At 50.2% G+C, this 22,921-nt stretch overlaps 1 protein-coding gene across 1 annotated transcript; it reads right to left on the reverse strand.

Moving 5' to 3' along the window:
* Positions 1–947: 947 nt before the first annotated feature.
* LOC149995062 (uncharacterized) lies at positions 948–13,238 on the reverse strand. Its single transcript, XM_090260001.1, has 10 exons — positions 13,149–13,238; positions 12,627–12,684; positions 11,553–11,654; positions 11,164–11,307; positions 9,410–9,553; positions 7,578–7,718; positions 6,353–6,484; positions 4,419–4,583; positions 4,036–4,182; positions 948–1,743 (listed from the first exon to the last, which is right to left on the reverse strand). Exons 1-10 carry the CDS (start codon positions 13,176–13,178, stop codon positions 1,520–1,522), a joined length of 1,287 nt encoding a protein of 428 aa, XP_090116127.1. The 5' UTR covers positions 13,179–13,238; the 3' UTR covers positions 948–1,519.
* Between the last annotated feature and the right edge of the window lie 9,683 nt (positions 13,239–22,921).

A 22,921-nucleotide genomic window follows, 5' to 3' on the forward strand; every position in this document is an offset into this window, starting at 1 on the left:
CCAGTGGGACCCGAGGGACGTCAGCTAGGAGATGGGGTTTCTGGGAAGACAAGGACTGGGGGCCACCTCTTCCAGCTTTGGCTTTGGCTGTATGCGGTCACGATGCTGGAACTACAGCCTCGTCATGTGAACAGCGTGCTGAAGCAGGCAGAGCGGCAGGCAGGTTGTGGGTGACTCCTTTGAACTGCTCAGTTAATGACCCCGGAGTCCCCTGCCTCCATCCTCTCTGTATGGTTGTCAGCTTGCTCTACAGTGTTGGCTAGTCTTTGCCTCGGGCCTTTCTTTGTGGTTCCCTCTGCCCCCTGGAATGCACCCACCCTGCCCCAGCCACCTGCATGGCCCTCTCCCTCACCCTCTTCAGGTCTTAACTCAGATGTCACTTTCCTGAGGCCTCTTAACACACCCCATATAAAGTGACCCCCTGTCCCAGCTCTCCCCTGCCTTGTTTACTCCACAGCACTTAGCACCATCTGGCGTATCATATATGATGTTTATTATCTCCCTCCCCCACTGAACATAACTTCCTGAGAGCAGGGAATTTTTTTACTGTGTACCCCCAGTGTCTAGGACTGTGCTTGATCGATAAATGTGATCAATAAATATTTATCAAGCGTGTGCTGAGTGAATTGTTTCAGTTCTCTTAGCTGGACTTTCCATTACTTCCGGCTGAATGGCCCCTGGCTTTCTGCCTCCTGTGAGCGCCCTGTTCTTACCTCTGTGCCCAACCCTCCGGGTCCAACGCTGGCTCTAAAGGGATGCTCACGCCAGACTGAGCGTTTGATCTTATGCCCACCCTGACTCCCAGACATTGTCATCTGCAGGTCCTCTCGGGTCCCAGAATCTCCAGCCCAACATAGACCTGGCCTCTCCTAGCACCAGAGGAGAGGGCAGACCACCTCAGGGCCCCGTTGGAGGCTGCGACCACCACGAAAAGAAACCCAAACCGCTTAGCTTGTGCGATGCGATTCATTCAAATTTGGTGACAGCAGGGAGACTGAGCCCAGACAGAAGGGGACCAGTGATGGGGGTGGCATGGATTGCTGAAAAGCCTGGGAAGAGGGCGAATTTGGTCCCCACGCCCCACCTTGGCTGCCCAGGACCTTGCGAGACCCTGAAGAGGGAGACCGAAGGAGGAGGCGTTTCCCAGGGTTCAGGCCAAAGGACACAGTGCGGGTCTGCGGCAGCAGCCTGGTGTGGGGGATGCCCTGCCTGACCAAAGGAGGCCTAGTCTTTGAGGGTGTCCCCCACCCCCCATGGGAGGAGAAGGTGTCATTACGGAGGCGTCTCTAATCTGAGGAAGAAAAGCAGCCTAGTCTGAGGGAGGAGGTCTAGTCTTTGGGGCCATGGTGTGAGGAAGGGGTCTAGCAATGGGGAGGCCCTCGTCTGAGGGTGGGGGCTCACCCCTTTTTTTGCGTTTCTCACCAGAACCTTCCAGGCCCCTAGAAATGTCCTAGCAGAGGGGAGCCAGAGCGCCATCTAGCCATGAGCGGGACAAGCGTAGCGGGCCAGGCAGCACTGCTCACGAGAGCGCCGCGGTGACCAGTGCGGCCACCAGCGCCGGCAGGGCGAGGCGGAGGCCGGGCGCCCCTCCGGGGTGGGACTTGGAGTCGATGACGGCGCGCTGGCCGGAGCTGCAGTCGAACGTGCCGGCCAGGCGGTGGCCCAGGAGCGCCCGGAGGCCCTCGGTCCCGGCGCCGCACAGGTCGCGGGATCCGCAGCCGCGCACTCTCCCCCTCCTGCCTCCTGCGGAGACCGGGCGGAACCGGGCGTGAGAACTCGTGCCGGCCGGGTCCCGGCACACGCGCGCACCCCCACGGGCCCCGGCCCCGCATCCCCGACCCCGGACCGCAGGGCTTCTCTGACTGAGCCAATTCCCCTGAAATTCCCTCCAGCCCCTCACGGGGTCAGGACCTTGCTGAGGTTTTGGGAAAGAAAACTATCATATCACAAGGGAAGCCTGGGAGCGGCCATCTGCAGAAGGAATGGCAGGCCCCCCGACGCCGGCCCTTTGGGAACGTCCTGACCCTTGAGCGGGGGGCCTGGCTACAGCTGCCGTTTCGTTGTTATTCCTTGTGTCTTACGTGCGTGTTACAGGTGTGCTTTTCCTTGTGTCCAATATTAATAAAAACTGACACCCCGAGGCCGCTCTATTCCACACACCCCTCCAACCGGCTCCGGGCACAGCTTTTCCAATGATTTGCTATGCTTCTTTAGAGCCATATAATACAATATAAATAATATAGATAGCGTTATATTTACATATAAATACAAATATACAAGTGTAACCAGTTTATTAAGGACTTGATGGGGCCTAGAAAAATGAAATAGTCTCATTTTACCAAGAAAAAAAAACACCTGACCCTGGTTGTAGGATATTTTTCAATCCTTATTTTTCAGGGATATGGATGGAAATCCTTATGGTTGAAGCGCTAGAAGATCTGAGTTTGTGTTCAAAATCATATGGACATCCAACAGGACTGGCCAGGAGTGGATAAAGTATTGGAGTTGGTTGGCTGAAGGGGATACAGGGCAGGGGTTTACTAACCTTTCCCTCTTTTGTTTACCTTTGAACTCCGTAATACAGAAGTTCAAAGGAAATGTAAGCCTCACAGCGTGGCCTGCCTTTGCCTCATTTTGCCCGGAATTGGAATGTACTTTCTCAAAGAGCCATACTCGTGAGACGTTGTCCCACAGCCAGTCGCAAGCCCTGCCGCGCACCCGTGCCCACGTGCACACACATCTCAATCACACACGGCTCCCGCACACAATCAACACAAACACACCCAGCCTCCCGCCCGCTGAGCTGTGGCCCCCGCCCACGTGACACTGCGCGTAATTACAAACCCAAGTTCCTCCGCACATCCGGCCCTGAGCAACGCTGACTGAGGGCCTGTCCACTTCACGGAAGCCTTACCCACACATAACGGGCACGACCACTGACACTGAATTTCATCAGTTCCAAGAGGCGCATCCTGCCTCCTACCCGTACGCACATTTCAACATCTCTGAGTCAGGCTGTCTCCCGTTCTCCCCCTCGGTATCACCTGAGACTCGCGGAAATGCCACATTGCCACACTTGCTATGTTCTAGAATTCTGCTGTTCAGTACGGTAGCCACTGTTCACACGTGGCTGGTGAGCACTTGAGATGTGGCTGGTTTGAACTGGGAGGTGCTGTGAGTGTAAAATCCACACCAGATTTCCAGGGCTTAGTAGGAAAGAATGAATCTAAGAGTTATCTCATTATAATTTCTTATATTGGTTGCATGTTGGCGTGATAGCTGTTGGATATATTGAGCTCAATAAAATATATTATAAAATTAATTTCATCTGTTATTTTGTACTTTTTTAATGCGGCTACTTTGGAGAGCACTCATCTAGAGGTTGTATGGATTATCTGACTCCTCACAATGGTCTTATGATTTAGGGATTATAATTACCCTCTTTCTCAGATGGGAAATTGAGTACAGAGAGGCAAAGTCACCTGACCAAGACCACCCAGCTCATAAGTGGTATAGATTCGGGATTTGACCCCAGGCAGCGCAACCCCAGGATCCATCTTTATGCCCTCTGCTCTGTTGTGTCTCTCATGAACTCACTTTGTCCTCACAAAGCCCTGAGAGGTGTGCTTCCACCACTTCCATTTACCAGAAGATAAAACTGAGGCTGGCCCCGGCTGGTGTGGCTCAGTGGATTGAGCGCCAGCCTGCGAGCTGAGGGGTCGCCAGCTCGATTCCCAGTTGGGACACGTGCCTGAGTGGTGGGCTGGGTCCCCAGTTGGGGTGCACGAGAGGCAACCTGTCAATAGGTCTCTCACACATGGATGTTTCTCTCCCTCTTTCTCCCTCCCTTCCCCTCTCTCTAAAAATCAATAAATAAAACGTTTTTAAAAAACTGAGGCTCAACGAGGTGCAGTCACTTATCTTGCGTCACACAGAGGAAACAATAGAGGCGGACCCCGAACTCAGGCATGCCTTATCCACAGGCAGTGCACTCAGACTCACACACACGTGTGCACACACATCCACACACATTACCTTCTGCAGACCCCAGGTCCAGCTGGACACACTCGGTCTCCCCATGGGGACACTGCATGTAGAAGGAGGAATTGCAGGGCCCCAGGTGGCCATCTGCACACGTAGGGCACAGGAACTTGCTGAGGGTGCGTGGGACTGGCAGAGTTTCTGTATAAAGGAGGGTGATGGTCAGCCAGGGGGACCTTCAGGAGCCCCAGGGCCCTCCGTGTACACATAGGCTCTACCACAGGGCAATGACCGTAATGGGCTTTACCACTGGGCTGAGGTCAGGGTGCCTTAGGTCAGCCTGACTGGGGACTGGGGGATTAAGTGATGTCTTCTTCAACCCAGGACCCCACCACTTCCTTAGCCACTCGTCTGACTGCTTTCTGGCGGCAACATACCGAGAAGAGTGGGCTTCTGGCAGTTGCCTTGGCAACAGGTGGTGTTGACCCAGAAGCCAAAGCTGTTGCCGTAGGTCAGGGCAGAGATGGAGCTGTCAGATTTACAGTCCTTGGAGGCCACGCAGGAACCATTTCTCCAGGCAGCAGAGTTACCTTCCCCAAAGGCTGGAGAGATATGGGGGCAGACTTGTGAGGAAGAACAGTCATGAGCCAGCACTTAACGGAGCCCCCCAAAGCCCTCTGGGTGTTATTGCTGGCATTCACTCTGCCTGAGCTCATCCCTGATGCACACAAAGCCTGTCTTTGTTCATCATGACACGTAGCTCGGAAAGTCTTCCTTCCCCTGCCTTCTCCCCTTAGGATTCCAATGAACAGGTAGCTCTGTAGCTGCGATGTCTCCCCAACCTGTCTCTGGGCACCTCATGTCCTTAGCCAGAAACTTCTCTAGGACCCCAGAAATGCCCAGCCTGGTACACTACCCTCACTATTCCTATTCACACTATTTCTGTGCATCTTGGAATTTATACCAAAGAAAGTCTGGTTCCTAATTCAACTCCTCTTGCCATTTACAGAAACATCCTGTTTCTTCCCTCAAGAGGCAGATGGACAGAGAACTTAGGGGACTCCCTGCCCAGAATGTTGCAGTAGGTATCAAATGGCCACACTGTGTCTCCCATCCCACATGCTTTTTTGCAACATGACCTCAGCACTCCTGAACCAAGAGGTGGAATCTATTTCCTCACCCCTGAAATCTGAGCGGCCTCATGACTGGCTCTGATCAATGGACTGTGGCAGAAATGACGCTGTGCTGGTTCTGGGCCTAACTCTTAAGAAGCTACTGGTTTCTACTTCTTTCTTCTTGGGAAGCAGCCACCATACTGTCAGGAAGCTCAGCTAGGCTGCAGACCAGTGAGATACCAGATGGAGAGAGGACTCAGAACACGAGAGGCTGAATGGAACATCCCAGCCCCAGTCAAGTCCCCAGCTGAATGCAGCCACATATGTGACCTCAGCCTTCACACCCTGGAGCAGAAGAACTGCCCAGCTGAGCCCAGTCAAGCCACAGAATGATGGGAAACAAAAATTGTTTTAAACCATTCAGTTGGTTTTTCTTTTCAAGTTGTGGTAAAAAACACATAATATAAAATTTACCATCTTAACCATTTTTAAGTGTAAAGTTCAGTAGTGTTAGTAAATTAACATTGTTGTGAATACAGATCTCTAGAAATTTTTCATTTTGCAAAACTAAAACTCTTTACCCATCAAACGTTTCATGTCCCTCTCCCCCCAGCATTCTACTTTCCTTTTCCATGATTTTGACTCTTTAGATCCTCGTATAAGTGGAATCGCACAGTATTTGTCCTTTTGTGGCCAAGTCATCACTTTTTTAAAAGTTTTTTTTTCAATTACAGTTGGCATATAATATTATATTTGTTTCAGGTGTACAAAGTGATTAGACATTTCTATACCTTACGAAGTGATCACACCGGTAAGTCTAGTACCCATCTGATACCATGCACAGTTATTACAATATTATTGATTATATTCCCTAGGCTGTACTTTACATCCCCATGACTATTTTAATAACTGGCAATTTGTACTTCTTAATCCCTTCACCTTTCCCACCCAGCCCCCCAACCTCCATCCCATCTGATGACCACCAATTTGTTCTCTGTATCTGTGACTTTGTTTCAGTCTGTCAAGCCACTATACTATGAGTTGATTTATTTTTCAGCAATAAATAGCTAAACAAATGTGGCATCAGATTTTAAATTCACATCCTCCCCTGCCACCAGCCTCTGTCCTCCACGGCCAGGAAAAGGCTTCTGTGACTGCAGTACAGGCAGCAGACATGGGAGGGCAACAGGAGGCCTTGCTGTGCCTCAGGCCCCACTTCTGCCTCCCTGACCAAGCCAGTCCCCAGGGATGCTCACCCAGGATGCCCGTCGTCTGAAGGCAGAAGTTTCTATCTGCCGGGCAGGAGAAAGGCTCACAATAGTAGCTGTCTGAGCAGGTGAAGCAAGTGGTGACCTTGGCCTTGGCGTGGGTCAAAGTTGCATGGGGACCTGGGGAGAGAGGAAGATGGGCTGCTGGAGGACAGCCTTTGTGTGTGTGTGTGTGTGTGTGTGCGTGTGCATGCGCACGCGAATCTGAGTGTGTCTATGTTTCCAGCAAGGCTTGGTGCTTGGCTATAGTATATGCCAGTGTACACATGTGAACGTTTGTGGATGCTAGCGCATTTCAGCGTGTCTGTGGGTATTTTGTGCTTTTGTATGTTTGTGTATTTGTACCTGTCTCTTCCCCAGTCCACATGTGTGGGCCTGGCAACCAGTGTGTCCCTGCATGGACATGTTACGTGTCCACAGGAACTATGTACACAAACATTTTATGTCCTGTGTTCCAGTTGTTAGTGATCCTATTTAGCAATTTTTCCTTTCCATAGTGTAAAGTTTTGAGCTCCTGAGTCTACCTTTCTTTCATTATGATAAGTTAACTCACTGTTTAGTTTGAAACTAAAACTGCAGATTCATTGAAAAGATTCTCTGCCTCACAGAACTGTCCTTGCCACGTGGTTCCTACCACAAGCCTCTCCTATGTCCCTGGAGCTGAAGAAATGCTGCCCTACAGGTTTGAAAATTCCCTTTATCACCTCTGAACATCTGTAGCTCTGTTCAGATGTCTCACTTAGAAAGCTGCTGCCCTGCTAAGTACTATCTCAATTAGCATCTCTCTTCTCTGAAAGACAAAAATTACTGTCAGCGTTCTTTGTGAAGCCAAAAGGAGACTGTTGGCAAATCTGTCCTTTCACAAGCAAGAAAGGGAAGAAAGGAAAGATTTCTTATTTAAACCGAGTTTGTATTGCTGATCTCATTTACACAACAGGATGTTCATGGTTAGAAGTGCATGCTCCTCTGTAGGTGTGTTTTGGGTGCCAGGATATAAATGTGAACATTTGTGGATATGTGGGTATGTACCAGTGGGATCTTCTGCTTCCGGGTGTGTCAGGTGCTGTGTGTGGGTGCGCGTGTGAGTTATCACACTCCCTGGGAGCGTTATAGTAGAGGGGGAGGGGACACCTTGGGCACGTACAGGATTGGGAAGGACAAGTGAGATCTAGGGAGGGCAGAGAGGGTCTCAGAAAGTCAAGGTTCCAATAACCTTGCTGGGTGGGAGGAACATTGTTGTTGCATTCCGGTGTGCTCGTGAGATGAAATCCAGATGCTTCTAGGCCCAAGGTGGTGTTCACTCGCAGGTTGCATACCTCTGGTGTAGCACAGCCCATCAGGATCTGCGGAGCCCCTGCAGAAACAGGGGGGAAGCTTCAGGGGGGACGCAAAGCCTGAGGGTCCCACCTTGATGTCTGTCTTTCTCTGTCTCTTGCTAGTTCTAGATGACTCATTTTCCAATATGTCTCGTCATTTCTTACAAACTCTTGTTGCCTGCTTAGTTTTGTGATTCTAACTTTATCCCTTCAAATATATCACCTACAGTTCTGTTCTGGAGCTGATAATTACAATAGTGGGGTTCCTCGCAGGTCTATATCTGTCGTTCCTGCTCCTGCTGGGTTCATGGTGGCTTGTCTCTTTCATTTCATGAGCTCATATTTGGTTGGCGTTGATCCATGGACATCCTAGTGGCTCTTCTCTGGAGAAGACTTTCTTTGGCTGATACTGAGAGCCAGGAGGTGCTATCAACCTGGGATCATTTCAGCCTCCTTCCAAGGTCCCTGGCATATGTGGGAGCCTCAGGGTCAGCTCCCCAACTGCGCTGCCAACCTAAGAGCTCAGCATCCAAAGCAGGCTGTTACCAGCATTTCCTCTGAGGGCCACTGTGCCTTCCCATGTTTGCTCACTGCGCTCGTTATGATTTCTGTGAATACTTTTCTCTTGTTTGGAGACCCTTAGAAATTTCCCTAACTTCGCATAAGCTCCCAAAACCATGGAGAAACCTTTTTGTACAGCATCCAGTTCATTGTAAAAAGTGGCACACCAAGGGTGGCGGGTAGTGGGAGCAATCTGTCCTGGGAACAGGCTGCAAGGAAGTGTACAGCCGGTAAGGTGTTTAAAATAATAATAAAGCAGACTAAAAATCAGTCTGCTTTTTCTTATCACCATATACCAGCATTTCTAAACAATGGCAGTGATAAAATACTCATCCCAGCCCCACTCTTGCCACTCCTGCTCCTCTTCCCCACCTCCCAGGATGCCACTGTCTGTAGCAGGAAGACCCTTCAGAGGACCTGGTCCTCTCTGCTGCCAGGAGCAGAAGCCCAGGCCACTTCTCTCTGTCACTTCGTTGGCTTCATAGTTAGTGTATCCTCTGGTCAGTGTGGTTCCTATTCTAAGCCCTTCATTCCAAAAGCCTCTGCTCCAACCATTTGCAAACACATAGTAGGGATTTTTAAACCCATCTGCAAATTCTTTGGAACATCAAGAGGTGAAGATCTACCCCTCCTCCTTTGAAACCAGATGAACCTCTGTGACTGTTTCAACCTATAAAGCTTAGTAGAAGGGACATGAAGTGACTTCCAAGGCCAGGCTGTTGAAGACCATGCAGCTACCACTTTGTTTGCCGGAATACTTGCTCTTGAAGTCTACAGCCACCATGTAAAGATGGTGGCAGCCATGACGTAAGGAAGCCCAAGCTCACCAATGTGGAGAGACCACACAGAAAGGGCCTACGTCCACATGCGTGACAGAGAAGCTCAGCAAGCCCCTGGTTGCTCTCAGCCCTGCAGTTCCAGCCCCAGCCGCCTTCTGACTGCGACCACGTGAGAGACCCAGAACTGTCCGGCTGAGCCCTTAATGAATCCCCAACCCACAGAAACCATGAGTTAATAAAGTGGTGGTTGTTTTAAGCCCATGTGTTTGCAAGTGATTTGTTAAATGGCAAAAAATAACTAGAACACCCATGCAAGTGAATCTCAGCACTTATTTGTGCATGTGGGAGGATGATTCACATGCAAATGACCTCCTGAAGGGAGCCCTTACCTCCATTCCATGTCCCTTGAAGAGTGGCACACACATTCTGGTGTCCGGTGCAGTTCATGACCGCAAGGAACTCACATGGGACCGACGTATGCCCGAAGCAGTAGTAACACCCCACCCCATTGGGCTGGGCTTCAGGCCTTCGCTCTGGCGGGAGTGGGTAGAGTCAGGGTGGAATGGGGACTGAGGAACACCCCCTCGCAGCCCTCCTGCCCCGACCAGCCCTCTGTTTTCACTGCCTCCACCCTCCACAATCCAGAACATTTTCCTCCCAAGTGGGACCAGCCTGGTCTCAGTCACCTCCTTCTGGCCCCTGAAGACTTATTTCCAGGAGCAGCAAACAGAGCCGTGGGTGGGGTCACCCTGCAGTGTTCCCTTGTCCTAAATGAACCATCGTGCTGGATCCTGCAGACATTTCTTGAGCACCTACCGTGTACCAGGCCCTGTTCTGGAGACATAGCACTGACCCCCATTGACAAAAGCCTTCCCTTAAAGACCTCAGATTCCAAAAGTGAGTTAAAAAATAATCCTGCTATTTTAAGTTTTAAGGTATTACGGTATTCTGCAAAAGAGTGGGACCGTGCCTTCCGGCCTCTCCACCATCTGATTAATGTTCAGAGCTTTCATAGAGATCTGAAACATTTAAGGGGAAGCTGCTCAAGCATATTTTTCCTGAGTCAGAGCTAAGCCACAAAGCAGTTCCATGTGTGTTTATACCGAAATATTGGCAAGTACAGAAAAGCAGACTTAAAATATATAGATATAACGAAGAACTGTGCTGGCTAATGTGTGGCCACTGCCCACGTGTGGCTGCTGAGCACCTGAAACGAGGCCGGCTCCTCCAGGGATGTGCACCCTCATTTTAGAGGCTTCGTTTGAAAAAAGAGTGTAAAATATCTCATTCTTAAGATTATATCAATTATATTTATGTTGAAATAACAACTCAGGTATGTTACATTAAATAAAATATATTATTAAAATTAATTTTACCTGTTTCTTTGTCACTTTTTAATATGGTTTCTTGAAAAGCTTTCATTATGTACGGAGCTGACATTATATTTCTACCGGTGGCACTGCTATCGCTTCTCTACCAGAAGGAAATTGCTCGATTTTGAGGGAGTCCCTTTGACCCTTCTTTACTCATAGGAGATTTTTTCAATGCAGTTTTAATCATAACTGGCATTTTATATTCTGAATAGCAAACCTGCCTCTCGACTTGGACTCAGCTGGGTTTTCTTTCTTTTTGTTGTTGTTGTTGTTGAGGTGCACGGTTTAGGAAGAGGGACACCCCAGTAGTTTGAAAGGATGGCTAGTAGCCCCGAGTGGGGCGCTGTCTCAGGTCTCCCCATTGTGACCCCAGCCAAATGCAAATTCTTTCTTTGGAGAAATGACCAAGCCACAAAAAGGCTGGCCTCGCCCTGCCTGGGCTTGTGACCACCCATAACATTGCTCGTCCTGCTTACCTTGCCTTCAGGGGAGCCTCCCTCCCCGAGAGAGAGAAGAATCTGAGTCTTCTCTCCAGCCCCCCAAGGACTCAGTAATTTACGAAGTGCCTGTATTCCAGCTTTGTGGTGGGTGCACCCCTTGCTTTGTGGTGGGTGCACCCCTTGCTTTGTGGTGGGTGCACCCCTTGCAAAACTTAGTTCACATCCATTTTCCAGATGAGAAAATGGAGGCTCTCCTTGCTCCAACTAGCCAGGCAGAGCTTCAGACCAAAGCCAGGTTCCCATGACACCCCACCCGGCTGTGTGACAAACCTGGTTGTGGAACCCTGCTGCAGTTGTCACAACAGGTGGTGCTGACCCAGAGACTCGAGTTGGGGGCATAGGTCAGGGCGTAGACACTGTCTCGGCATTTCTGAGGGGCCACGCACGACCCATTCTTGATGAGAGTCCCATTTTCTGGGGATAGAGTTTGAGGAGGGGAGATTAGAGGCCCCCAAGCCCTCCCGGGCCTCTGCCCCCTCTAGAGCAATCCCCAGAGGTGGATCTGGGACCACCCCTGTCCCCACCCCAGCGGCACTGAGGTGAGCTATGAGGCAAAGTTTGGAACCCCAGTTCCAGGGCAGCTCATCCATGCCTCTCCCCTCCGACCCCTCCCCTCCCACTTCGTCCATCCTCTCTGTCCGGTCCCATTGGGTCCCCACCCAGCTGCATCTGGCTGAACAAGCAGGAGTCCTCGGCAGAAGGACAAGTGACCTCTCTACATTTCCCCAGCGAAGAGCAGGCTGGACAGGTCTTGGAAGTTCCTGTAGGGAGAGAGGAGTGATGAGAACCTGAGATCTGAGAAGGAGAGAGAGAGGGAAGAACACACACACACACACAGGATTTAAGAACAGGACTGATGGCTGGGGAGGGTGGGGGAGGGGCGGGGGGCCTGTTGGGAGAAGATTAAAGAACATTTTCCTGGAGGTGCACAAAAGGCTTCTGGGTGGGTGCAACAGTGGGCCGAGGTTTGGAGGTGGGACTCAACACCGCCCAGCTGGGGCTGCTGGCAGGCCCCAGCTAACCCACCACTCCTCGAGGAACAACACCTCCCTCGCAAGCCCGGAAGGGAACAGATTTGAGTGGAATTCTCTGTCTTAGGCTGGGCTGGGGAGTCAGCCTTCTTCTTGACCTCCAGAGAGGCCCTGAGGCTCCAGGAAACACAGTCTGAAAACTGCTGCCTTTCTTCTTAGAGAAGAAAAAACTGCAGCCAGTTGGGCAGAGTCTCACCCAAGATCACACAGGGAGATCCCGGCTGGGTTCTAGGCTGTTTAATTCCCAACCTGAGCCAATGGTGGCAGATTTAGAACCAAAGGGCCAGAAAGGCAGACAAGGTAGAGGAATAATAATAATTACTCCTAAGTATCAAAGATGGCTCCCTTTCAGACAGGCCTACTATGGCCTGATACTGTTCTAGGCTCTTAAAAAGTTCCTCAAACATATCAATTCAATGAATGTACCTAGCAATGCTCTGAGGCAGGGTCATTAGTACCCTCATTTCCTAGATGGGGAGACTGAAGCCCAGAGAGGTTAAGTGGTTTGCCTAAGGTCACAGAGCTAAGAAGTGTCAGAGCCAGTAACTGAACCCAGGCAGCCTGGCTCCAGAACCATGCTCTCAAGCACCCCCTCAGCTGCCTCTGGGAGACAAAAAGCAGAGGTGGAAGATGCTGGAACTCAGACTCAGAAGCCCAATTTCCACAGACATTCACTCCAAGGGACCCGACCAATGCACCTACCTGCTGAGGCGGCCAGTGCTCCAAGGAACACCAAAGTAGAGAGGAGCCGGAGCATGATCTAGGCCAGAGAGAAGGAAGCAGGATATGGGTGCCCCGGCCTTTTATTCAAGGTCCTTGGCTAGGGTGGCAGCCCATGAGGAGGGAGAGCAAATAGGCTGGGGAGATAGCAGCCCCACCCACCATCCTGGCCCACTGGGACGCCCAGTGGGGGAGGGGGCCTAGGGAGCATGGAGATGGGGAAACTGAGTCCTAAGAGGCAGGTGGGAGAAGCCCCGAGCTACTCAGCGAAGCCAAAGAAGGAGGATGAACATGTTGTTGTTATTATTACTATTAGTAGGTTGCCTGGTCACTTCAAAGAGATGTTAACTCACCGACTCCTTACAAGAGTCTTCAGTGCCATTGTCATTAACCCCAGGAGGGACGTTGAAATCATCTTGGCCCATCAGGCAGGATTGGCCAGGCCATGCAGCAGTAACTGCTCTGCCAGATTGCTAGAGAAGCATCCCGGTGGCGTCCACTCACCTGCAGTTTCCCTTCCAGTTGCTGGGACATGGGGTGTCTGGGAGAACCCAGACGTGCCACGGCAGGCACTCAGGGTCTTGGGTAGGGAATTTTCACCAACCAAATCTGGAAGTAGCTTAATAGTTTAACAATGGGCACAGCTGAAATCAGCCCCGACTTTCCCCATTTTACAGAAAAGGAAGTTAACGCTCGTTGTCCAAGGCCACAAAGTGAGGCTGTTGGCACAGCCAGAATTTGAGCCCAAGCATCTATGGGCTTCACCATGAGGGGAGAGGGGAGACAGCCCCCTGAGCGCCCTCCCCCACCGCATGAGTTGAGGCCTGCTTTGCTCTCCTGCCCCTCCCTGCCTCTGGCTGGATAGCCTGGATTTGTGCAAAGGCTCCGTGGGAATAAGGTCGATCTCCACACCACACGGGGCTTTCCAGCCCTAATGCCTGGTCTCTGTCAGGGTCACCTCTACATGATCTTTGAGTCCCCCCACCCGCAACCTACCTCGCCTTTGAAATGTAACTCTGGGGTCTCATTGTGTTCATCCACTAAATTGGCTCGGCCTGAGGCCTGCAGCTAGTGCAGGACAGATGGCAGTTCCTTGGTTGTTGGTGGGGTTCATACTAACGATGCTCAGGCTTGAAGGAAACTACGCACCATCCAGAGCGGGGAGGAGTACCTCGGAGCCAGATGACCTGGGTTCAAGTTCCAGTTCTGCCACTTCAAGCTGATGGCCTTGAGCAGACAGTTCACCCATGAGCCTCAGTTTCCTCATTTGTCAAACTGCGTGGTTAGGAGGACTTACGTCTAACAGCTGCGAGGACTAAGTGGGTCGGTGTAAGTAGAGCGCTGAGGGCAGTAGGTGCTCTGTATCCTCCTCATAATCTGGCAGCAGGCCCTTCAGCTGGGGTGGGCCTCTCCCCTGGGCTCAGAGGAGGGATCCCAAGCAAGAGAAAGGACCAGTCCAAGGTGACTCCACAGGCCTGTCGTGCTTCTAAGACTCCAGCGCAGGGACCCCAAGCAGTGAGTACAGTCAAGGAGCTTGCTATGAAGGGTGCCAACCCTAAGGGAGAAAAGATAGGAGCCTGGGGTGGCGTTTCCTGGTGGGGTGCTGTGGCAGGGACAAGTTTGGGGAGAAAGCCCACCTCCTTCCAGGTGAACCTGGGGCCCATTGGTCCAGGAGAGGTGGGAAGAAGTTGGAGCAGGTCCCCCAATCTGGAGTCTGGAGTCGGGGAGGTGGGAGTGGCTCCTTGTGCTTCGTGACTAGAATAATCCAGTCTCCTGAACGTTAGCTGATAACTCAGGCTGGGTAAACAGGCCACAATCTGGACAAACATGGGGCTTGTGGGATAAAGAGTGTGAAGGACAGGGAAGCAGGAAAGGGACATTTCTCTGCCCTTAATTTGGAACCTGGAGGCGAGGGGCCACGAGGGGCGTTTTTTAATGCATGTACAAACAAGTATGGACATTCGCACCCTGTTTTATGCCCAAACTGCAGGGTACACTACTCACTGTTGGCCCCATAGATTTTTCCACTTGACAATAATGTAACCTGAATTACATAGTTTCCTCTTGCTTTTTTCCGTTGGACAGATGTACCTCTTATACAGTTACATATTTTCACACCGCTTGGTATTACAAACTATGTTGCAGCGAAGAACTTTGTGCTTGTACCCTGACTGGCATGGCTCATTAGGTTCAGTGTCATCCCACAAAGCCAAAGGTCGCCAGTTCAATTCCCGGTCAGGACAAATGCCCGGGTTTCGGGCCAGGTCCCCAGTTGGGGGCGCGTGAGAAACATCACACATTGATGTTTCTCTCCCTTTCTTTCTTCCTACCTTCCCCTCTCTCTAAAAATAAATTTAAAAAATAAAAATTTTAAAAATAAAAATAAAAAAGAAAGAAAGGAAAAGGAGCCCTGGCTGGTGCAGTTCAGTGTATCGAGTGCCGGCCTATGAACCAAAGGGTGGCCAGTTCGATTCCCAGTCAGGGCACATGCCCAGCTGGGGGCACGCGAGAGGCAACCACACATCGATGCTTCTCTCCCTCTCTTTCTCCCTCCCTTCCCCTCTCTCTAAAAATAAATAAATAGTTTTAAAAGAAAAATAACAAAGGAAAAAGAGGCGGGGAAAAGCACTTCGTGCCCCAGCCATTTCATAAATGCACCACGTTCCCCCGTGTGATAAATGGCTTTGCTATGTCAGAAGGTTTTTCTACATTGTGGTTTGAGAGCAGTTATGAAACGACCCTCCACGGGCTGTACCAGTGGATACTCTCAGCTGCGGCGAAGGGAGGAGGTGTCTGTTTACCGAAGATTGGCCAACTGCAAGCACCGGCCTGTAGGTGAAAGGGGCACGGGAGGCTGCAAACGGCCATGGATTCTGCACGGCCCCTTCCATCAGGGCATGGGCTCCCATCCCCCCTCCTCAGCTCTGAGTCAGTCTTGGAACTCGCTGACCCACGGAACGCGGTAGAAGTGATGTCGCATGCATTCTGAGCCTCGGACTCAGGGAAATTTGCAGCCTCGGTTCCAGATTGCTTGCTGCCAGGGCCCTGGCCAGGTGGCACAGTTGGTTGGAGCATCGTCCAAAGCCCCAGAATGTTGCAGCTTTGATCCCCAGTCAGGGCACATGTCTCGGTTGCGGGGTCGATGCCCAGTTGGAGTGCATGCTGGCGGCAACTGAGGGTTGTTTGTCATATCGATGTTTCTCTCTCTGTCTGTCTCTCTCCCTCCCTCCCTCTCTCTGTCTGTCTCTCTCCCTCCCTCCCTCTCTCTGTCTCCCTCTTTCTCTCTCTCTCAAATCAATGAACATATCCTCAGGTGAGGATTTTAAAAAGTTACAAGTTTCTTGCTGCCGGGAATCCTTTCGCTGCCCGCTGTGTGAATGAACTCGCCTGCCAGAGGACGGGAAAGCGTTCAGAGCGAGGCTCTGGGCAGCCCAGCCGGCCCAGCTGAGGACTTCCGAGTGAGGCCAGCCAAGGCCATCCCGGGCCACCAGCTGGGCGCAGCCAGCCCGCAGAATCTGGACGCACAGTGTTTGTTGTTTTTCAGTCACTAAGTGCTGGGCTGGTGGAGCACAGCAAAAACTGACTGATGCCCATGGTCTTTTAGTGCCATTTTTAGTGGAGTCATGGGTCCTTCCTCTTCTGTCCTTTGCTAATTTTCCTATTGAATCAGCAGCTGTGTGAGTTCCCTGGTGCTGCGGCAACAAGTGTCACGAACTGGGTGGCTGAGAACTACAGAAATGCACTGTTTCGCGATCTGGAGCTGGAAGTCCAAAATCAAGGGGTGGGGGGGCCACAGGACTGGGCTCTCTCTGAGACCACGTGCAGGCGTCCTCCCTCGCCTCTTGCCAGCCGCTGCTGGTTTCCTGGCCATCTTCGGCGCTCCTAGGCTTAGCTGATTAACCTCAGCCTCTGCGTTCATCACCCCATGGCCTTCTTCCATGTTCCTGTCTTCACAGGGTCGTCTTCTGATAAAAGGCACTGGTCCCACTGGATTAGGGTCTACCTTACTTTTCTCTATGAGCTCATCCTAACTCATCACGTAGGCAAAAACCCTACTTCCAAATAAGGTCACATTCTGAGTACTGAGTAAAGTCAGGACTTCAGCTCTCTCTCTCTCTCTCTCTCTCTCTTTCTCTCTCTCTCCCCCCCTCACCCGCTTCCTCCCTCCCTTTCTTCCTTCCTTCTCTCTCTCGACCTCTCCATTCCTCCCTCTTTCTTTCTTTCTTTCTTTCTTTCAGGAGGCGGGAGCTCTAACAGCAACCCTTGAATTGCAATGCTTATTTCTGCCCTGGTGGAGCTTCAGCTGCAAAGTGCTAGAGGCCAGGAACCCTTTCTTTGTGCAAACTCTGCCATTTTTTTCTTTTCTGGATCCCGTCTTCTCTCCACATCACCCTAACCCCATGAAGCCAGAGAGAGGTGTGGCAAAGAGGGCTGGTGGAGGAGGGATGGAAAGAGGCTAGGGCCTTCTACGTATTCTCTTCTAGCCCCGGAGGTCAGAAATCTCAAGTGAATCTTAAGGAGCCGAGATCAAGGTATCAGCAGGGCAGCACTCCCTTGGGAGAGTCTAGGGGTGCAGTGGACTCCCTCTTTTTCCACTAGCGAGAGCTGCTCCCCTTAGACCCCTTTGTTTTGGACTCTTCCTCCATCTTCAGAACCAGCAGCAAAGCATCTTCTCTCTCTGACCCCGTTTCCCTCTGCTTCTGTCTACTCGAAATATCCACCTGCCACCCTCAATAAGGACATGTGATTACATTTAGGGCCCACCTGGATCATCAGGATAACATCCCCATCTTAAAATCCTTGACTTAATCATGAGCAAAAGACCCTTTCTGCACATCAGGAAGCATTCACAGGTTCCAGGGCTTAGGACGTGGGTATCTTCGGGGCCACATTCAGCTGAACACACCTCTCTAAACCTCCCTGTCCTCAGCTATAAAACAGGATACTGTGAGGATTCGCTACTCAGAAGAGCGCCCAGCCTAGCGCAGGCCATGCAACAAAAATGACAGGGCAGAGCCTCAGTTTCTCCGTCTGGAAAACGGGGGAAGAGGGGTGTGGACTCCAGGAGTTTTCCAGCTCTTTCATTCCCTAGGGTGATTCCTCTTCTGTCACCCCGTTTTTGCAGAGGGATTAAGCCAAGGCCCTGCGAGGAGACAGACATCTGTATTGCCAGCTAGGCCTGGGGGTGGGGAGGAAGTGGCCTTGGCATCAGCCCAGGCCCGAGGCGGTTGCTTCCGCAGGCCGGTGGCCAAGGCTGAGGGGCCCCAGGTGTGCACTGACGCGTGCACAGCGCCTGTCTCTCTGTGTCTCCACTCTTCTCTCCTTGAAGGCAAATGGTGTCATTCTCTCCAGCTCCCTCTGTCAACCTCTGTCTCTGTCTGTGTGTCTCTCTGTCCCTCTATTTCTCACTGTCCCTGTCCTTGTCTCTCATTTTGTCATCTCTCTCCCTCTCTGATTTCCCCCAAGGAAGTCTGTTTGTGGCCCCCTCCCCGCTTTGCTCTCTCGTCGCCTCCCCCTACCTCTAGCTCTCTCTCTCTCTCACTGTCTCTCCTTCCCTCTCTGTCTCCCCCTCTCTGTCTCTGCAGGGGCTCTCCTCTCCTCAGCCCAGGAAGTCCCCGAAACCTGCGGGCCTCTCCCAGAACCCCGCAGGCAGGCAGGTGCGGGAGAGGCCCAGGTTAGTCACCAGAAGGAAGGACATTCCTGCCGCTTTTCTGGGAATGTGCACTGCCGGGCCACCTCCCTGCCCCTCCCCTAACACAGTCACTGGAACTCATTGGTGTGTGTCACTTGAGCGAGAGATAGAGGGAACGAGTCAGAGAGAGACAGAAAGACAGGCATGGAGAGAGACTAAAAACGGAGACCAGAGGCAAAAAGAGAGAAAATAGGCACAGAGACGAAGAGAGGTACAGGGGGAGAGTGACAGAGTCAGAGGGACAGAGATCAAGAGAGACAGAGACAGAGACAAAGAATGAAACAGACGGCAAAACACAGGGACAGAGAGACGCAGAAGAGAGACAGAGATCTGGGGCCACCAGAGCAGTCTGAGGAGGGGATGGGTGGGGTCGAAGACAATGTCCTCGTTCTTTAAATGAAAGAGGAAATTGTGTCCGAGTGTGGTGAGGTCATCCAGCCAGGAAATGGTCATTCCAGACCACACAGCTCCGTGTGACCCCAAACCTGAGCTTTCCTTTCCCAGAGAGATGCCTCCCACCCTCCCCAGACCCATGTCACAGCTGGGCAAAGCAAGGATTAGTGGAGCAAAGCCACCAGCCCATGGTCACCCAGGAGCAAGTGGTGAGCCGGATCGCAAGCCCACCTGGACCGGCACCCCAGCTTTTTTTCCTCGCCTCATACACATTAATATCTCATCCAGTCTTCATGAAAACCCCAAGAGGAGCCCCATTTTCCACATGAGAAAACTGAAGCTTGGAAAGGAGCCTATCTGTTGGGCTCAGGAGTGATCTGCGTGACAGTCGATGACCTCAGCCTCATGACATGTCTCCACCTCCCTTCCCAACCCACGGCAAGAAAACTAGGGCCAGAGTCTAGAGCTGGGGGGTAACAACAATACTAATGACAGTTAGTTTCTTATTGAGCACCTACCATGCACCAGGCACTCTGGCAAGCACCTTGGGCACATTCTTTTATGTTGCTAGCACACCAGTCCTGAGACGGAGGCACTTGTTACCTCTCTGTTCCAGATAAGGAGCTTGAGACACAGAGAGGTTAAGGAACCTGCCCAAGGCCACAAAGCTAGAGTACCTGGAACTTGAACCCTCACAGTCTGGTACTATTTTCTTTTTTAGTGTATTTTATTGATTATGCTGTTACAGTTGTCCCAATTTTTTCCCTTTGCCCCCCCTCCAGCTGGTACCCCTCTTCCCTCCAGCAACCCCTCCTCCCTTAGTTCATGTGCATGGGTTGTGCATATAAGTTCTCTGGCTTCACCCTTTCCTATACTATTCTTAACTTCCCCCTGTCTATTTTGTTCCTACCAATTATGCTTCTTAATCCCTGCACCATTTCCCCATTTCTCCCCCTCCCCCTTCCCAGCTGATAGCCCTCCAAATGATCCCCATACCTATGGTTCTGTTCCTGTTCTGGTTGTTTGCTTAATTTGTTTGTTTGTTTGTTTGTTTGGGAGGGTTGGTTTTGTTTCTTTTTTTTATATTCAGTTGTTGATAGTTGTGAATTTGTTGCCTTTTTAACGTTCATGGTTTTGATCTTCTTTTTCTTACATAATTCCCTTTAACATTTCATGTAATAATGTCTTGGTGATAATTAACTCCTTTAGCTTTGCCTTGTCTGGGAAGCATTTTACATGCCCTTCCATTCCAAATGATAGCTTTGCTGGATAGAGTAATCTTGGTGGTAGGTACTAGATTTTCATCACATTGAACACTTCTTGCCAGTCCCTTCTTGCCTGCAAAGTTTCTTTTAAGAAATCAGCTGAGAGTCTTATAGGCACCCCTTTATAGGTAACTTTCTGCTTTTCTCTTGCTGCTTTTATTCTCTCTTTATCTTCAGCCTTTGGCATTTTAATGATGATGTGTCTTCGTGTGGTCCTCTTTGGGTCCAATTTATTTGGGACTCTCTGTGCTTCCTGGAATCGTATGTCTGTTTCCATTGTCAAATTAGGGAAGTTTTCTTTCCTTGTTTTTTTTCAAGTAAGTTTTCAATTTCTTGCTCTTCCTCTTCTCCTTGGCACCCCAATGATTCAGATGTTGGTATATTTAAAGTTGTCCCAGAGATTCCTAATCCTCTCCTCATTTTTTAAAATTCTTGTTTCTTCTTTCTGTTCCAGGTGAATATTTTTTCTTCCTTTTGTTCCGAATTGTTTATTTAAATCCAGGCTTCCTTCCCATCACTGTTGGTTCCCTGTAAATTTTTCTTTATGTCACTTCGAATAAACTTCACTTTGTCCTTTATTTTGTGGCCATACTCAATGAGTTGTCTGAGTATGCTGATCACCAGTGTTTTGAGCTCTGCATCTGATAGGTTGGCTATCTCTGTCTCATTTAATTCTGTTTCTGGGGTTTTGTTCTATTCTTTCATTTGGGTCATATTTCTTTGTCTCCTAAATTTGGCAGCCTCCCTGTGTTTTTTTCTGTGTATTGGGTAGAGCTGCTTTGACTCTATGTCTTGGGAGTGTAACCTAATATAGTAGATGTCCTGTAGGGTCCAGTGGCACAGTCTCCCCTATCACCCAAGCTGGGTACTCAAGGTGCACCCTTCATGTGGACTGAGTACACCCTCCTCTTGTAGTTGAGCCTTGGTTGCTGTTGGCAGGTCAATGGGAGGGATTTCCCCAGGCCAGTCAGCTGCAAGAACTGGCTGTGACCTCTGACAACCAACCTCCACCCTCCATGGAGGATCAGCTGTGCAGGGGCAGGGTGGTGGTGCTCTGATGTGGTCTGTAGCTGTCCACTGGGTGTGTTGGCCCGGGGTTTTCCTGGGTGGTGCAGGCCAAAGTCAGCCCACACCTGTGTTTTGCCCGGGGCCACCCTGCTTGAGCTATAAGTCAATCTGAAAAGGCTGCTACTTGTGCTGGGTTTGGAGATTCCCAGGCAAAGCCCAGCTGTGAATCTAAGCTGGCTGCTGCAGCACCCACACGCTTAATCACTGGGATATGCTGCCTCTTAGGAGAGAGGATTCCTTTGGGACTTTTCTATGTGATCTTTAAATGGTTAGCTTAAGGCTCAGATGAATGACTAAGAATAACAATAGTTTCATCATTAGTATAGTGGTAGAGATAGCTACTACTTACTCATTGCCTAGTACTCTCTTCCTTTCCAGTTCCAGCCACACTGGCCTCTCTGCTGTTCCTAGATCATCGGGTACACTCCCATGTCAGGGCCTTTGCCCTGGTAGTTTCCTTTCCCTGGAACTCTTCCCAGACCATTTGCCTGGCTTCTTCTCGCACACATTCAGTCTCTGCTCAGGGAAGCCCTCCTGGGTCACCCCACTTAAACTGACTATGCCTCACTTGTACCTTGCACCTTCTTCAGCCTGGCTTGTTTTTCTCTGCCTGACAGCCGTAGATTAGTGAACACATATCTACTTCCCACTCTCACGAAGGCAAGGACTTTGCTTTGTTTCCTGCTGTAACCCAGTCCTGGACCAGTGCCTGGCACTTAGTAAATATTGAAGGTATTTGTTGAGCCCTCCATGTGGGCCAGCAATTGTTCAGATATCTCACCTGCATTAAATTGCTCTGATTGGTCAGAAGCATCCTGAGATGGAGACTATTTTACCTTTTGCATTTTATTTTACTTAAAAAAAAAAAAAAAAAAGTTGGCCCTGGCTGGTGTGGCTCAGTTGGTTGAGTGCTGGCCTGCAAACCAAAAGGTTGCTGGTTCAATTCCCAGTCAGGGCACATGTCTGGGTTGGGGGCGTGTGACAGGCAACCAATCAATGTATCTCACACGCTGAAGTTTCTCTCCCTCTTTCTTGCTTCCATTCTCTCTAAAAATAAATAAATAAAACCTTTAAAATTTTTTAAAATTGCCCTGGCCATGTAATTCAGGTGGTTAGAGCATTATCCCAATATGCCAAGGTTGTGGGTTCAATCCCCAGTCAGGGCACATACAAGAATCAACCAATGAATGCATTAAAAAGTGAAACAACAAGTCAATGTTTCTCTCTCTCTCCTCCTCCTCTCTTCCTAAAATCAACCAATAAAAAACAATTTATTACGAATCTTTACAAACATGCAGAAAAGGAGACAGAATGACATATAAGTTACCTCTAATATTTTGCTGTTTGACCATGTTTTTTCCTAAGGTATAAATTAAATAGAGACACTAATGGCATTGACCTCTAACTATTTCAGTGAGCTATAAAAATTAAGAACAGTTTGCCCACATAACCGCAAAACATGGTCATAACAGCACTATCTACTTTTTGGCTGAAGAGTTTTAAAGTAAATTAGAGACATTATATTATTTCAAGCCCAAATATTTCAGCATTCATTTCTAAATGATAAGGACATTTTCCCATACAACCACAATACCACTGTCCCTACTAACAAAACTAACAAAAATTCTTTATTATCTAATAATCAGCCACAAATTTCTAAGTGAGGTTCCTCGCCCAAGATCCCAAGCAGGAAGAGGGAGAACTGGAATTTGCACCCTAGCGGTCTGGGGACAGCTGCGACCACAGCCACGTGAGTCAGAGCAGAGCCAGCCCCCTACTCTGGGGTGGCCACGCCCTGGCAAAGGAAGTTTGGCACGGGGTGACGTGGGGTAGGAGGTGGCGCGCCCACTGATCTAGGG

The sequence above is a fragment of the Furipterus horrens genome, unplaced genomic scaffold (assembly GCF_987537825.1).
Source record: "Furipterus horrens unplaced genomic scaffold, mFurHor1.1.pri manual_scaffold_13, whole genome shotgun sequence".
Taxonomy (NCBI): Eukaryota; Metazoa; Chordata; class Mammalia; order Chiroptera; family Furipteridae; genus Furipterus; species Furipterus horrens.